The 17,620-nt window shown below is 39.7% G+C and overlaps 1 protein-coding gene across 3 annotated transcripts in view; it reads left to right on the plus strand.

Moving 5' to 3' along the window:
* The window catches only part of mid2 (midline 2), a 144,210-nt gene that overhangs the window by 90,357 nt on the left and 36,233 nt on the right, over window positions 1–17,620 (plus strand). For 2 of the 3 annotated variants that reach the window (XM_070837438.1, XM_070837441.1), the window contains 2 exons: window positions 4,578–4,643; window positions 6,896–6,991. In XM_070837438.1, the coding sequence (XP_070693539.1) occupies window positions 4,578–4,643; window positions 6,896–6,991 (162 nt within the window). The remainder of the gene's footprint in view (window positions 1–4,577; window positions 4,644–6,895; window positions 6,992–17,620) is intronic. The other variant, XM_070837440.1, reaches the window with a different exon arrangement.

A 17,620-nucleotide genomic window follows, 5' to 3' on the forward strand; every position in this document is an offset into this window, starting at 1 on the left:
TTTGTTGACACTTAGAGCAAATTTTTTCTCTGAATTTCTCACCCCCGATCTCATTTAGTGGTCAGCTGTTTCTCAGTGCTCATTTGTGAGATATACTTAATTAGATATACACAATTAGTGTATCACCGTTGACTCAAAAATATGGTTGAAAAAACAGTTGCTCTCTCTACTAAGCAGAGAGATTGGTCATATTGAATAACAGCCAAGCCACTTGTATATGTGGCATTTTACTTACTTTGTATTAATCAGTGAAACTGAATTGTTCCACCTAGAATCCAGTGTAGGCCAACTGCAATGAAACAGAAAGATCCTTTAAGGCCCCTTTTCCACTAACCCCACTTCATCTCGGTCCAGGCCCCCTTAATCCACAGCATTAAATTCCCATCTCTCTACATTCTAATATCACAGTACCCTCAGCCTGTAATCTGAGATATATTTGTCTAATAAAGGCCTCTAGAAGGTTGGGAAAAGGTCTGGGCTTTGCTCCATGTTGCATCTATTTCTGTGTTTGCGTATTTTCCAATTTTATTCTTATTCTCTGTCCTTTTTCTTGTTTTTAGTTGTTGTGGGTCAGTCTGTTTCTGACCCAAACAAATAATTGGGAAGCTCAAAGCAGACACAGGCCCATGGGATATCCATGAGTCTTATAAACAAAATCAAATGCCAGCTTGTGTCTGGCCTCCTCGCTGCTGTTCAGTAGTCATGACGATTCATTATTCCCTTTCAAACCTACAACGAAATTTCTTGATCCTAATCCCCTTGTGTGGCTAAAAACTTGAATTACTATTGGATTTGTGTCTATTTAAGATGGATTTTTCTCATAATAAGCCTTAAGGGGAAAAACGCAATTGGGATTCGTCAAGGTGAGTCATGAGGGTGGTGGACAATATGACAGTAGACTTGTCCTTCTGTCCCTGCTTCCTTCTCCTGCATTCTCTGAGAAACTTTGTTTAAATTCCCCCACAAGACCTATAAATAAAAGTAAGCATCATCTATCTGTCTGCTCCCATTTATTGCTGCACCCCCGCTGTCGACGCTCACGCAGTCGCTTATAGCTTTAAGGTCCCGTGAGTTCATTCAGGGTTCAGACACGAAGCATCTCATTCAGAGCCAACATGAGAGCTAATCCACTGTTAGATGTGAAATCTTTGTTATTTTCCTTTGCAGGGGACTGGTAGTGGGAGAAACACTCTAACCTTGAGTACTCTGGTGCATGATAGGCAAAGCCAAAATGCACAAACAGTTCGCTTTTGGTAGTGTGACACAAAAAAGTGTGAACATTATAGCTAGATTTTAGCATCCCTATTGGTCTCGTTAATTGGGCCCCAGCCAGTGGGTTATGAGACATGCATGACTCCCCGTTTGTTATATCCCGCTACAATTCGCTGGTCTCTAGAGTTCTGCCCTATGGAATATTATCCTCAGACAAAAACCCTGTTTCCCAGAAGGCTTGTGTTACTGACACGTCCAGGCTCTGAAAAGCCTCTTGTTAACAACAGCTGTAAAGTGAGCTTGTTCTATTCTATTGCTCATGCTCGGGTTTTATCTCTCTCTCTTTCTCTTGCTTTCATTTCTTTTTCTCTTACTGTTCCGTTATTTCTCCGCATGAGGGTGGATCCCGAATTAATCAAAAAGAAAAGACTTTGAAGTTGAATACTTAGCCTCGGGGTATTCGGCTCCATTTTTGTTGTGGTGGTTTTGGGGTTTTTGTTGTTACGTTGTTGGAATGACCCACAGATTCAGCTATTAGACAATGTCATCTAATTAGGTAACAGATGCAGTGCGGCATAAAAACCCTGAGTACTTAATTTTTTCTTTTTGCCTATAGCCATGCATTTCTTAATGTGTAGGAGACAGTCTTCTCCTGACCGATATATTTCATAACTCTTGTGTCCTCTTCTCTCCCTTTCTATCACCTTTTTTTGTGATTAGATTCTTGGACATGAATTTAACTTGAGATAAAAGTCCTTTAATGTTCACTATTGCAAAGTAACAATGAGCTCAGCCCATCCCTTAGATTGGAGAGTAACATATTACACTCTTATTGTATTATAGTAATATGATTTCAGAAATTGCCAACTGTTAATTTGTCACAGTTGTTGTCACAGTTACTACTGAGGCACAACACAGCCACTTTTCCAGAAATATGTGATTGGCTTGTTGGATTTCTCAGATTGTCACCATGTAGGTTTTAGAATTGTAGTTCTTTTCAGGTCTTTGTGATGTAATTCTATGTAATTTCATGAACTGGAATACAGTTGCAGACTCTGCGAACAGCGATGGCGAGAGATTAAACCGTGACAGCAGTCTCGAACTTGAGTGAAACGTATGTTCAGTAAATCCTTCAACATACGCAACTCTCCTGTAAGAGAGCGGGATCATTGTTCTTCTCCCGCAATCCCTCTCTCCAGTCTCTGTAGCTACTGTATTATAAATAGGGATCTGTCCGTCTGTTTCAAAGAGAGATGGGATCATCTGTAAGGGAATGAGACCCGGGAGCACCTCGACACAATGAAGTCATATGAGGGGGTGGGGATCTAACCTAAGATGATGGGTTATCAGCAGCTGCAGTTGTAACGGTGCCAGGATGGACAGAATAAGGCCTACAGTAGAGACACAGAGCGAGGGAGGAGACAGATAGTCAGGTTAGAGGGAGAGGAGATGTGCTGTAGAAAAGAGAGAAATGTATGACAGAAAGACGTATATCAAGGGGAAAGAGAGCCACAAAAGAGACAGACGACTGAATTAGAGGCTTGGCCAGACTGGAACTACACTGCCAAGCTGCCCCCCTCAGCATGGGACTTGTGCCTATTTCCATCCCATCAACCCCCTCCATCTCTATCTCGGTCTCTCTGTTCATTCTCATGTCATGCCACGTCCGAAGCTGAGTCTGTGAATGAACAATATTCACTCATTTTCACTTGGCTTTTACTTCCTCCTGTTAAGTGGAGATTGATGCATCAAAAGATTAAAACATGCTGCACACACAAAGTAGATGTTACATAGAGGTGAGTTATATATGATATATTTTATATTTACACACAGTAACTGCCAGGTGTAAGTGTTGGCTAGCTAACAGAGCTAACTGACTAAACTAGCATTAGTTTGCTAATATTTTGCCCATTTATAAGGGAAAGAGATAATATGTACAGTATATTTGTGTATTACTGTTACTATAAATGAATACAATAATGTAAACTAGAAAGATTTGAATTTATATTTCCCAAAAATAACTGCAAATACCTCACATTATAATGGGATAATTTCCCACTCATTTTACACTTATTGAATACAACTAACTCTTTTTATTTTTTTAATAGATAGAACTAAGTATTTTTATAAAGAATTGTCATTTTAGTTAAATATATTGTTTTGCCCCATAAAACGAAGTAATTTTACTGCAGTGACTTTCTGTTTACATACTGTAGTTTATTGCTTTTGAATGGATGGTGCTACAGATATTTCCAAGTAACTGATTTGCACATTACTAAATATAGTAGTAGTCTTGTGAAGTTTTAATGGTGGAGCCTTGTTCAGTCATTCGCTACTATGAAACTAGCTAGCAGTTACGTAGAACTACGAATAGTTGGTGCGTATGATGAAATTGTCATCTTGGTTTGGGTTGATATTTAATTTAGCCATCCCCTGTATGTCACCATCCACCCAGCTCTTTCTGGCACCTATTCCCACCTATCACATCAATTCCTGCCTCCATTCCCCCCTGTATCCATGTTTTTTTTTTTTTTTTTTTCTCTGCTCCTTCTCACTATCTCAGAGTGGTTCTGGCTGTCTTTGATGTCTGTTGTGTGTTTTAATGAGTTTGGTGTTGACGGTTGCTCTGCTTTCCCCCCCATCTCCCTCTGCCACTCTTCCTGCCTGCTGAGCTGAAGCCACAGGACTGCCAACACAGGCAGAACCCTCACACACACACGCACACACACACACACACACACACACACACACACACACACACCAGACTTTATCGGGTCATTTTAGGGTTCGGGTTTTTTCATATGTCACCCACAAATAATGCACATATTAGCAGATGTCATCTACTTATATAGAGACATACGCTTGTGCCTGACAACATGCATGCCAAATGTGTGATAAATGTATGCAGAGGCACCCACTGAGCCACACACATAAACACAGGCAGAAACAGACACACATGCATGTATGTAGAGGACAGAGGAGTATGTTTCACTGCAGTCTCATGGGAGGCAGCTGTGTTCTAATGTATTAATCATCTTCGTCTCCAGCTTGCTAATTAATGACCCATCTGTCCCCCCTCACTGATGTGTTCAAGCTCCCTCATACAAAAACACACTCACAGGGGGCTGTGACACAACAACTGAACGCTCGTTCCAGTGATGTGACTCCAGTACCCGTTTCAGGGCAAAAACCATTAGCAGACTGTTAGCCACACTGTCTCATCTGCATTCAACACCATATGTAAAGAAGAGTGTTTGTGGCAACTTCCGTTACTGTGCGTTTAGGTGGCAGACGTCGTGCGATCAGGCTTGTCCGCGTGTGAGTTTTATGTGTGCACTTATGTGGGTGTATGTGTGTGTTCGTAGGCTTATCAGGTGAGCCCGGGCAGAGTGTCAGATGCTGTAATGGAGGCTTCAAAGACAAGCGCTGCGGTGAGTTCCCTGGCTGCCTTTTACCAACCCTCCCCCCCACATACAACCCTCCACCCCTACCCCTGCTGTTTGGACGCAGAGAGGCAGACAGGCACTCAGGTAGACACCTGGATGGATAAGGATGGGATGCAGGAAGAGAGATAAGCAGACAGATAAATAATTAAGAGGGTGCAAAAGTCAAACAGACAACAGGCAGATGGAGTAAATCAGGCTGAGCAACAGGCACGTATTGGAGAGCAGAGAAGCTGCCGGACACACGGGACAGACAGACAGACAGAGTTGTACAGTCAGACAGTCAGAGTCGTGGCCAGGTGCTTGTCCAACCCACCTCCCTTTCACTTGCATGAGTGGAGCTACTTCAAACACCCGCCGCTTGTCTGCTGCTTTGTTCTGGTGTTCTCTTTGCAGCTGTGGTTGTTGTTGTTGTTTTAATGCCCATCGTCGCCGCCGCCATCGTTGATTTGCTTCCTTTGAACAGCAGTTCTATTTCTGGCTTGTCATTTGCTTGTTTCCATTTTCATCTTTTGTACTGTGCGTGTGTTTGAGTGAGTTTTGTGTGTGTGTGTGTGTGTGTGTGTGTGTGTGCATCTTTTGTGTTGCATTTGATAAACGGTCACGGTTAAAGGATAGTAACTGAGTGTTTGATCATTAAAATTGCCAGTGGAGGTTGATTGATTTTAAATTTAGGGATTATATGGTTGTTTTTGTGGCTTTAAAGTTAAGTATATATTGTACAAATCTTTAAGCTTTAAGAAGCAATGAATTGCATTATAGTATTTCATTTCAAGTGTTGTTCTCTTACCGGCAGTAATAAATAGCATATTTTGTTTCAAATGCTGATTTCATGGTATTGACATGACAGTGATGCGTAACCCTGATATTTACTCAGCTCTAGAAAAAAAAAAAAAATATGGTCCACATCGATATAAAATGTTTGAAATTTTAAGAGCCTTTCAACTCAGAAAAAATGCTGTGGGTTTTGTCGAAATAAATATTCGGCGAGACTTTCTCTTACTGTTTTTGTTATTGTTGAATTGATAAAGCATGTGGCATTGTAGTTCAATATGCTTTCATGTCAAAAATATATGATGCCATGATCAAAGGATGGATGGACAGAGTAGAGCATCAATATAGAACTGAAGCAGTAGATATAACCTGTAATATTTCCTGTTGACGTTGCACAAAGCATATCTTAATAGTGACAATCTATTTACAATCACACATATAGTACATCATTTCTGTGTTGTAGCTGACCCCAAAATTACGTACTTTACATTTTAAGTTTTATTTTCCATTTAAATTTGAATAAATCTCTCCACATAAATGATCGTCAGTTCGCATACTGATTGTTAACATACATAAATTTACAAAAATGAATAGAAAATAAGGTTCACAAGTGTATTACTGATACAGACAAATACAAATATTTCTTTTTAAACAAACATAAACGTTTTAAAAAAATGTTGTAGAAATTCACAAATATATGTATTTAAAAGTATTTGAGGTTTTCATCCAAACCATATTTGAGTGTTGTTACATCTATAGTAGGCCTACATATTGTACAACTGTTAACCCTACATTTACAAACTGCTTGTCATATCTGTGGACAACAGCATCCCAATGTGTTTTTGATGAAAATGCAAATGCTCTTAAATACACATATTTGTGATCTTACATTTATATAAAATAAAAAATATTTGAACCTTATTTTTTAGTATGATGATTTTATTTTATTATCTATCTATTTGTTTGTTTATTCATTTATTCATTTATTTTTTACATTCATTTTCAACAACAACTATTTGTGTGAGCACTGAAAAATGGAGGGAGTTATTTACACATAAATCCAGAAATACAATTGTTGATCATTTGTGTGTGCGTTCATTACTGTTAAGATTAATGTGTGTGTGTCTGACTTGATGAGTATTAGGTTGATGACAGGTCATGACATCACAGACTTCACCAAAGCTGTATCATACAACATCACATATGTCAATAAGTGTTCCCCTTGTTCCAGATACTTATTTTTCGTTCAGTGAAAAAGATACAATTGCATGTCAAGAAATGATGATAATGAATAAACCAGGTTTTGGTCCGTCTCCTGCTAGCAGGATGTTTACAATTAAAATACACAAAGTAGAATAAGGTAAATTGGTGTTTCTGCATCCATTACCAAGCCTATCCTGTCAATGAAGCCTCTTTGACAGCTGTATATGCTAATGTTTGGCCTTCCTTCTTCTCCCTCCTAACAGCAAACCCTGGAGAACAACCTGACCAACCTGGTGAAGAGGAACAGTGAGCTGGAGAACCAGATGGCCAAGCTAATCCAGATCTGTCAACAGGTTGAGGTATGCATGTGTTTGTGTATTTAGTTCCAAGGTGAGTCTCAATGCTTAACTGTGACTCAGAAGGTTCTGAATTTGTCCATAGAGAAGTTGTTGTTTGTTGCCATCTGTTATAATAGTCAGTGATCAAGGTCTGCTATAGATTCTCATTGAGGGGAATCCAGCCCTCCTGTCTTTGGTTGACTTAACTTAGCTCCCCTGCCACACTAATAAAGCTACCCTGGATCTTAGTTAAAGCCAAAGCAGTCCCTCATCCAACACAATCAATGTGTCAAGGTTTAGAAGCTATATCATAAAAGGCCAGGGTTTCACTTTATGGTTCCAGGCCTATGTACAACTCACAACAGAGAGGGTTTTCAGGGTGAGGTTATGGCCTTAGCCTGCATGAATCTCCCTCTTTCTCTCTCGCTCAGAGACACGCTAACACCCAAGTCTGTTACTATTATCGATTGTATACAGCTTACTGTCTTTGCCGAAGGCGACTGCTCTGATACCATGCACCGAACACTTTGTCTGTCGCTCTGGAACACAGCTGATTGAAGAAGTACAGCAGTAGAAATTGGAGCTTCATCCTTTTTCTTCCTGACTCCTTGTGGACCATGGTTGTGGTTGTGCAAGCAATAAATTCAGCACTCAGTTCATGCAGTTGCCCTCACTAGCAACATCAAATATTGATTAGTTTCAGCATTGAAAGCTAATTTCAGTATCAGATTGTGGGTTTATAAAAGGTCAGCATTGTAAACCCTGTTTCCAGAGAATTGTTATTATTTGGAAGCCAAAGGCAGTAAGAATCTATACCACAGAAGTAGAACAGACATGTTGATAATGACTTAAATGTGGTTTATCTACCTATATAATTGTAAGACTCTCCTTTCATTTACTGAAATATTTTTGTGCATTGGCCTTATTAGATCCAGTAACTGATACAGAAAACACCAGTTAGGGTCTCGGTGACCTCTTGTGCCGTGCTGATGGTAGCTCTTCAGACAATCTGATTCAAACCATTTACTGAAGAACGAAGGATGAGTTGGAGTAGCTCTCAGCAAATCATCCACTCTCAAATTGTTTAAAGGGCCAGTTATGTAATTCAGACAACTTCAAACATGGTAATGGCCACTTTACTGCATGCAAAGCTACCACCAAAAGCCCCTGTACAATTTTCCATACTTTCAAGTTGCTAAGAGCTTAATGCAATGCTTTAATTGTGTCATGAATACAGACTTCAAGGTCATTGTCTCAACTCTACCTTGTAATACAATGAGGTTTGATCCTCATGTATATCAAGTTTTGAATGAATTACTGTTGCAACACTCAACAGTCTGATTCCCACCAGTGCCACCCATACAAGAAATTTATGCTTGCAAGTCAAAGCAGATAAGATTATCTGTCAAATGTCATATATTTTCGAAGAGGAAACTTTATTTGACTTGTCACAAGTCAGTAATTTTTCTCAGCTCGTCTGGTTCGATTTAGTAACAACCTTGGAGGAGTGTTTGCGCTGCGGTGTCCTAGCGTGAACCAATACCTGTCTGCAGATTATTATACCTCAGCCTGTCTTGTCACTGTTGACCTCTTCCATTTGGGCCCTTGCTGTGATTTAATGGAAGTACTGTGTGAATCCAGCCAGAGAGTACTAATGCTTAGTGTTGCCCGCGCTGCATCGCTAACATATGAACGAACGAATGCACGCACACACACACACACACACACACACACACACACACACATACTTTCTGTTTTAACACACTCACTTAATGCCATCATTTCTCTCTGAGATTTGACATTAATGGCCAAAGAGGACAAATGTGTTTTGGTGCTGTCATCACTCCATGCGCAGTTCATTTCTTATATTAGCCGGGCCTGACTCCATTTTCTCTGAGTCACTCTGAGGGCCATGAAACACAACTCTGGCAGCCGCTCACCCAATCAAAATGTAATGATCACTGCGTGATTCATTAAGTACAGACAAACTGCTCATCAATGATGCACGGAGAGAAAAAAACTCTTCTTTCTTCTCTGTCTGCATACCGATGTTGTGTTACCGTCAACAACAACAGTAGAAACACTTATTCATCAAATAGGAATGAGCAGCATTAGCATGAGGGGAACATGCTCCACCTGTGTGTTGTCAGTGTCAAAAGCCTAGTTTGATGATTGACGTGAGGAATGAGAGGTCCAATGTTTTCACATGAGTTCACATTAATGCGTAACAGCTCTTTACGTGGCACAGAAAGAGAGGAGGGGGAGAGGAGGTCAAATGACGAGAAAAAACATGGAAATGTTAGGTAAGTACTGGAGGAGGAGGCAGCAGCAAGGAAAAAAAGGACAAGAAAGTTAAAATGAAGAGAGAGAGAACAAGCAGAGGAAGCAGAGAAGAGGATGTGAGTGTTAGCGTGCCAACCAATGATCTTTTTTGACCAAAACAAATCCAGGCACTATGCGTAAGAAACCGCTCAGCATTAATGCACAGTACAACACAGACAGGGAATAAAGAACAGGAGGGATTTGGTAGAGTGAGAGAAGTTTGTGCAAAGTAAGAAACCTCTGAAGGGCTTTGAGCATGACCTGGATTCCTCTCCTCGTTGTTTGCATCATATCGTATTGGTGCCAAAGATATGATCAAACAGTGTGAATCAGCTTTCAGTGTGTCAGCACACATAGCAGCACTGCAGCCCTGTTCTCCTGGGGCTTTCTTTGGGGAGTTATCTTCTCTCCAGTCTTAGAAAAGAAGCATTGACTTGATGATGTGTAGGATGCGTCTTTCTTGGGAAGCCTCTCTCCTTATTACAATATTTGGTGTAGGATTGTCAAATCTGTTGCTTTTGCTTAATGACATTCAGAATAATGTTCAGCATTCTTGAGAACACACTGAGCCAGTGGCGTGGTTTTTGAGCATGTGCAGGGATTGTTGTTGAGCTAACTCACATCCCTGTTATCCATTCATTGCCAGGTAGTTGGCCGGATATTAATAGGCAGCAGAGAAGAGACACTCAGCGAGGCTCTTTGGCAAAGAACATTTCCCAAAAAAACACTCTGATACTGAATAGATGTTGATATAATGGCAACTGAAATAAATCTAGAGCCAAGGTTAAATCTGAGATGATACCCACAGTTAGTTACATGTTACCTGCATATTGTTTGTCTCAATCAAAATGTATGTTTAAGCTGTTTTAATTGGCCAAAAAATTGTAAAAATCTGCCATTTTGTTTCTTGCCTCCCTCAGAACAAACAGCTAGCCTTTATTTGTATTCAGATTTTGCCTGATTGCGTATATTTTAAAAATATGTGTGTTGTTTTAAATCCCAATGTCAACCACCATTTTGTAGCGGAGCGTCTCTCCCCTCTTGTTGAAATGGACATCTCTAAGGATGCGCACAGATTTTTCAGTTGCCATTGTACAAGTTTTGAGCAGATTTTTATTTCATTCCCAGGGAGCTTCCTCTTTCATACTTATATAATACCTCCTTAAAGGCTTGTGCACTTGAGACTTGGAACTTTGTCAGTGTTGTGAAGTTCTTGACTTTGCGTTTAACACATCTCTCCTCTGAATTCTTCTCACAACTTGACAGTTGATCAGATTTTCTGTCTCTCTGTCTTCCTCTGTCCCACTTTATTTCCCTTTACTTATTTATTTTGTGCTCACTCCAGTGGTGGTTCAGCCAACCCTCCTGCAGCAGAGATTGTGTTGTGACGAGGCGTGTTTGTTGGCAGCTTTTTAATGAGGGCACTCCCTAATAAGGCGTAGGTTGCCTAGCTCACACACTATCGCTCACTGTAGAGAACGCATCATCCAGACAAGGCTAATGTGGAGTAAGCAGTGTTTGAGGAATCAGCAGGCAGTTCTTCCAAACCCTGGAATAGTATTGCCATCTGGGAGGAAACTAAATTAGCTTGCTGTTAGGTGTGTGTATTAGAACTGATGGAAAAAGGAAAGAATCACACTAGACAGAAGCCTAGAGGGTTTTAATTGTCAGACATGTATGTCTACTGATTAAACAATGAGCTGTAAGTCATTAGCCAAGACCTGTCTAGGTTTGTGTACACTGAAGCTGATCCTACTGTGTGCAGAATATGAATCAGCTGTGTGGAGATGGCTGTAATGCTTCCTAATACCCTGTATCCAGTCTCATCTCGCCTCTCTTTACCTTTCTACCAGAGCATCAGTGAGATTGAACAGTCCGCTGCTGTTGTTCGTCTTTTCTATAGCCTGCTTCTAAAGCCATTTGTGGTTCCACTTTCAGCCGAAGGTGAGAAGGTGAATGCAGTGGGATTATGGGATACAATTAAATACTATATGTCTTCATACAGTTGCTGTTTTCATTTGTAAATCCCTATACTTCTCATTTCTCAGTTATTGTATGATGTTTTAGGTCAATTCCTCCTTCTAACTGTCAAGTCCATGCCTTTATATTCAGCTACCCCATTTTAATGAAATGTTATCTCAAGGATGAAAAATAAGCGAGCAAGACTAACTGTCTACAGCTATCCTAGCAGCCTTGTGGGACTGCTTAGGTATAGCAGGCATAGCGTGCTAATTAGTTTAGCAGGTATAATGTTTACCTGTTGTTTACCTATCTTAATTTATTATCTTGGCACATTAACATTTGATAATTACTGATAGACATAAAGTACACTTAAGACTAATGGCAAGGTCATTAGTTATTGGAGGTATTTGGACATAAACCAAAGGGCTGGAAAGATTAGAATTTGTCTTAATAATTTAGCAACTATGAATATCTGTACTAAATTTCCTGCCAATGTATCTGGTAGTTGTGAAAACTTGATGGTTGTGCTCAAAGAAAAAGTCAAGGGATTTCCAAGGTCAAAAGGATTCATGTGCTGGGCACCATGAACATCTGTATAAAATTCCATGGCAATCCCTCCAGCGGTTGATTTTACAGCCTGTCGTGCTCGTCTGAGCGGCAACAGACCAACCTTACCATGCCAAGAGTCATGTTGCTGGTGTGGCTACGAAGTCGACTGAAACATAATTACTTTATACCTTCAGCAGGACTCTCTTGGTTTATCTACGAACACATAAGCACAAACTTAATTTCTTTGAGCATTAAATATTGATGTTATCACCTATGATCTTATCCATGATGATTAATCAGTGATTAATGCATTTAAATAAATCTGGTTAGCATATAAAAGTTCAAAGGAACACTTTGTCATCTTAAAAAGCCAGCCTTTAAATCCATGGCCAGTGAAGCATTTCCAATTATCACCTCTTTCTGACATAACAGCCATGATAAATGTCCTGCAGTCACATTTTCTTTACTCTTCTTTTCCTTAACTTCTTTTATTGCATCCATAAAGCCGTTCTTCCCTGTTTTAGAGTTTGGTGCCACTCGGGTGTGTCATAAATCTCTGTGAACTATCCCAGAACCTGCGGACAGCATCAGGGATAAAGCTGTCAGACAGAATTTTTGCATCTGTTTGAGAAGATCATGTTGAAGAGAAAGAGGCAGGCAGGAAGAGAGAAATTGAGGTGGTAAGTGAAAGGAGACAGAATGGGAACCAGTCAGACAGAGGTAGAATAGAAAGAAGACGGGGGAAAAAGCAAAGTGGGACAGGAGGTAGAAGAGGCTGATGGGAGTGGAATGAGCACAGAATTGATTCAAGATGTGAGGGTTTTGATGTCAGCAAGAGGTTAACAGCTGTTGTGAACCTGGACCAGTCCTCAGTGAGTTTGAATAGGAGCCACTTTGGCAAGAGCAGGTCGTTTGGGGAGCCATACATTGTTCAATTATCTGTGCTTGTTGTCTGCAATTTCAACCCGACATACTGAAGTTTGTTGGTGTGCTGTAAGGGAGGGGAAAATGTTTGCAATATTGATATATACAGTAATATGGCAATTGTATGCAAATCATTACATCTAAATAACATGAAAATGTGTTATAATGTGTTTTCATTGTATTTTTTGAAATATCCTTTGCTTAGAATGATTAATGTACAGCATAAACAGTATTTTATAATAAGGAAAACATTATATGAGGTATGTGAAAGTGAGTAGCAGCTAACTTTGAGTCTCCCAGCCCCAGTGTGACTGTAGATATGATTGTGCCAATTGAAATAATCACTGTTGGGGGAGTCCTAGTGTTAAAGTGCCAACCATGAAACACAACATCCCTGATTCACGTCCAGCTGGGATCTTTGCTGTGCATCATTCCCCATCTCAATTTTCCCTCATGTCCTGTAATCTGTCTCTTTTCAACTATTTAACAAAGGTGTAGAATGCCCCCAAATTAATTACAACTAGTATCTTTCTATAGCCTCTCATTCCACCTACTCATTCATGGTTCACCATTACAGTGCCATCACACTACCACCACCATGTTTGACTGTCGGTATGATGTTCTTTCTCCGAAATGCTGTGTTAGTTTTACGCCAGATGTAACGGGACGCACACCTTCCAAAAAGTTCCACTTTTGTCTCGTCAGTCCACAGAACATTTTCCCAAAAGTGTGGGGGATCATCAAGATGTTTTTTGGCAAATGTGAGATGTGCCTTTGTGTTCTTTTTGGTCAGCAGTGGTTTTCGCCTTGGAACTCTCCCATGGAAGCCATTTTTGCCCAGTGTCTTTCTTATTGTTGAATCATGAACACGGACCTTAACTGAGGAAAGTGAGGCCTGCAGTGCTTTAGATGTTGTTTGGGGTTCTTTTGTGACCTCCTGGATGAGTCGTCGATGTGCTCTTGGAGTCATTTTGGTAGGCCGGTAGTCCTGGGAAGGTTCACCACTGTTCCATGTTATCTCCATTCGTGGATAATGGCTCTCACTGTGGTTTGCTGGAGTCCCAAAGCCTTAGAAATGGCTTTGTAACCCTTTCCAGACTGATAGATATCAATGGCTATGTTTCTTGTCTGTTCTTGAATTGCTTTAGATCGGGGCATGATGTGTTGCATTTTGAGATCTTTCAGCCTACTTCATGTTGTCTATTTAAGTGATTTCTTGATTCTACAGCTCTGGCAGTAATCAAGCCTGGGTGTGGCTAGTGAAATTGAACTCAGCTTTCAAACATGTGGTTAATCACAGTTAATTCATGATTTAACAAGGGGGGGCAATTACTTTTTCACATAGGGCCAAGTTGGTTTGGATAGCTTTTTTCCCTTAATAAATAAAATCATCATTTAAAAACTGCTTTTTATATTTACTCAGGTTATCTTTGTGTGATATTAAAATTTGTTTGATGATCTGAAACATGTAAGTGTGACAATAAAGCAAAAACAGAAGAAATCTGTAAGGGGGCAAATACTTTTTCACACCACTGTACATCAAATGTAAGTCAAGATGTAGCGAGACATCGTGCAGGTTTAAACAATGCTTGTTAACACAGCTTGAGTTTGTAAAGATTCACTGTTTGAGAAAATAAATGAGCATTTGTTATGTCAGGGTGTGTGGATAATTTACCAGCATTTGCCAGGCTTTGTGCTGTCATTATAGTGTTAAAGCTGTGACAGTTCATGTGACAAACAACACACAGCTTTACTAAGACTGCGTGACCATCATTAAAACTCACACACACAAATCATTTCATTAATCTGAAGCCGACAGATCTTTTTCAAAGTTAAAACACAGTGAGACATGACGCTGTTACAGTAAATCGCAAAATCATCGTATGTTACATTAACAGGCGAAGACTTACCTCCTCATTCTGAGTTTAGCTCACTTCGGTGTGATTGACAGCATCTGCATGACTGGTACTCTGCTTGGCCACACGCGTCAGTCTCGTCATGTTTCGCTGACACAGCACAGAGTGGTTGGTGAATAGTGACTGTCAGTCATTTGAAGCCAGAAAAAAAACCATTTAGCTGCATTTTATTTCATTTTGTGTTGGAGTAATACAGTGCTCATTTCCACAGCATAAAAATATGGGTGAATAAATTCAATCTTGACATAATGCGGGAGCTGAACTCAGCCTAATGATGTATGAAAGCATATGTGCTCAATATAACCCTACTATATCTATATATGTATATATATATATATATATATATATATATATATATATATATATATATATATATATATATATATATATATATATATATATATATATATATATATATATATATATATATATATATATACTATGTAAGAGAACCACAGGCGGAGGGATGGTGAAGTTCATTCTTCGTCATTTAGATTTGTAGTGATTTAATGATTCTAATGTCAGATTGCACTCTGTGTACCGCTTTTTGATCATAATAGTGTAGTTAGTCTCATTCAGTACAATTCAGTTGCTAATTTTGTCTTCATTTCTTCTTCTTACCTAATAGAGAGTAATTATGGCTGTTGATGCTAACATGTGGCTGTGATATTTTTTGTTTTATTTTAGTTTGGCCTCATGAAATAATGAGTGGACGTTAATGAATGTGGTGCACTTAAATGTCAGCTGCATTACTGAGTGAGAACAGATATTCATTAGCTGGATGAATTAATAAGATATGACAGATCTTGTTGGCTAAATTTATGTGTAAATGATCCCAATATCAAATGATAATCCCAATTAGTTTGCAGTCGTAGATATTAGCAGCCATTATTCTTGGGGAATTTGGAAATAAGATCCCTTTATTAAGTTTTCTATTATAAATGAGCATAAACCGTCCATCTCAGTGTTTTCAATGATTTTTACAACCTTTTGCTGAAGCAGGAGCGGCTGGAAAGTATTTGGCAGTGAATGTGTTTTCAGTTTTGCTGTGGTTGTACTTCACATATTCCAAAAGAGAAATACCTTAATGTGGAGTTGGCACTGTGATTTCAGTGCACCTGCAGAGGAGCCTGATGAATGGGGAGATGCACAGTAGGTGACAGTGTTTGTGTAGCAGGGAATGGATAATAATGTCAGGCGCTGGCAAAGAAGGAGGAGGAGGAGGTTTTGAGTGAGGTGACAGAGGAGGAGGATGAAGATGAAGATTGTTTCCGTAACTCTAAGCTGCCAAGTAGTAGTTGTAATTCACAGGGATCCTGGGCGGCTGCATTTATCCTGCTTAATTACTAACCTGCAGTCATAAGGTGGCTCTCTGCAGAATTAATTGTGTGCGTCTGTGCATGTGTGTGTGCGTGTGTGTGATTGTGAGTGTGAATAATGAGGCCTAAGTGGATCAGCATGTTGTAATGAGCTCTGCGGAGTGATGAGTGGAACTTGGTAGTTGGGGTAAGTAGTTTGATAGTCTGCAGCATGACAGAAAGTCACAGCCCTGTAAAATTTCGGGATGGAGAACTAGTCAAAAGGAGATGAATGTCTGTTGATTTATAGTTTCATATTGTATGAAGTATGAGGATGAGCTTAAATGTTATATTTTAAATATATCAAATTACCTTAAAAGTATAATTACAGGATCCACAGGTAGTAATTTTTATTTAAATGCCCAAAGCCCAGTGGATGCCTTGAACAGAGTCAGCAGATTATAAAAAGATGATAAGAAAAGTTATATATTTATAATGATATAAACAAAAGTCATTGGAGACAATCAATTTTTAATTCCATTTTGACATGTTCACTCTGTCTTCATTCCCCCAAATAATCATTAAGAAGTCCTTCAAAATCCAAAATGAGAAGGTTTTCTTAGTTTAATTCTGTAGTTCAAAGTCATTTAACGTGATTCCATCTGAAATGAACACACAGGTGTTAATTGTCACAATACTGGTGTGAATGTAATCTTTGCATCTCCTAAAGATTGACACACATTCTCTGGTGTATCATTCTATGAGGGTTGCCAGCTCAGCAGTGCACTGCAGAAAAGCTTCACCAGTGCTTTCACAACTGCAAACACTAAAGCATCCAGTTAAAGCAGCGGTTGTCTGTGTATTTGGTGTCCTCAAAGGCCAGCCATGATGTTGATGCTGTATTTGATATGTCACTGGGATTCCTGCTCTCCACAGTGGCTTCTCTGGATAGTTGTAAAGCTTCTGTTCTGAGTATATTCTGAAGTAAATCTGTAATAATGGTGACTCCTGTCATCACTGTGGAGGAGTTGCTTTTGCAGTACAACTTTGCGGCAACTACATCTTTGATGGAACTTTTTGCATCTGTAAATCAGTGCACAGCAGCTCTTGGAGGAGACAAAGCAGTGATACGGTTTCTCTCTGTGTGATGTGAGGTAGTGGATGAGAACACCTTTTTGCCTCACTCACACTAGTGATGTGGTTACTAAGTCACATGTTTGGGTCTGCAGACCTGTAGATTCAATTTGTAGAGTAGTCACAGTCAACTGTGGCCATCAGGACCAACAGTCTGATGGCCACAGTCTGAATGAATCCTGTTTGTGAAGAGTGAAATTACCTGCATCACATATTAACATATATATAGTATGGTCATATGTGTTTGTGTGTGTGTGTGTGTGTGTGTGTGGCAAACTGGCAAAGTTGTTGATTCAGCTGAGCAAACACCTCTAGTGTGCGAGTAACACCCTTCCACCCACACCAGTTAGAGTTTGGCTGTTCATTTAGTGTCGGCCTGAGATGGTGAACTGATGATGAGTTGCCTTGGCAACTTTGGTCCTAAAATAATCACAGAATCTATTAAATTGGTATGGTGCAAGTAAATTCTGTCTGTGAATTAATGAGTGTCTACACAGGCTTTTTTTGGGGGGAGGCTTTCTTAATGAAGAGTGGAATATTTCAAC

Source organism: Pempheris klunzingeri, chromosome 9 (genome assembly GCF_042242105.1).
Source record: "Pempheris klunzingeri isolate RE-2024b chromosome 9, fPemKlu1.hap1, whole genome shotgun sequence".
Classification (NCBI taxonomy): domain Eukaryota; kingdom Metazoa; phylum Chordata; class Actinopteri; order Acropomatiformes; family Pempheridae; genus Pempheris; species Pempheris klunzingeri.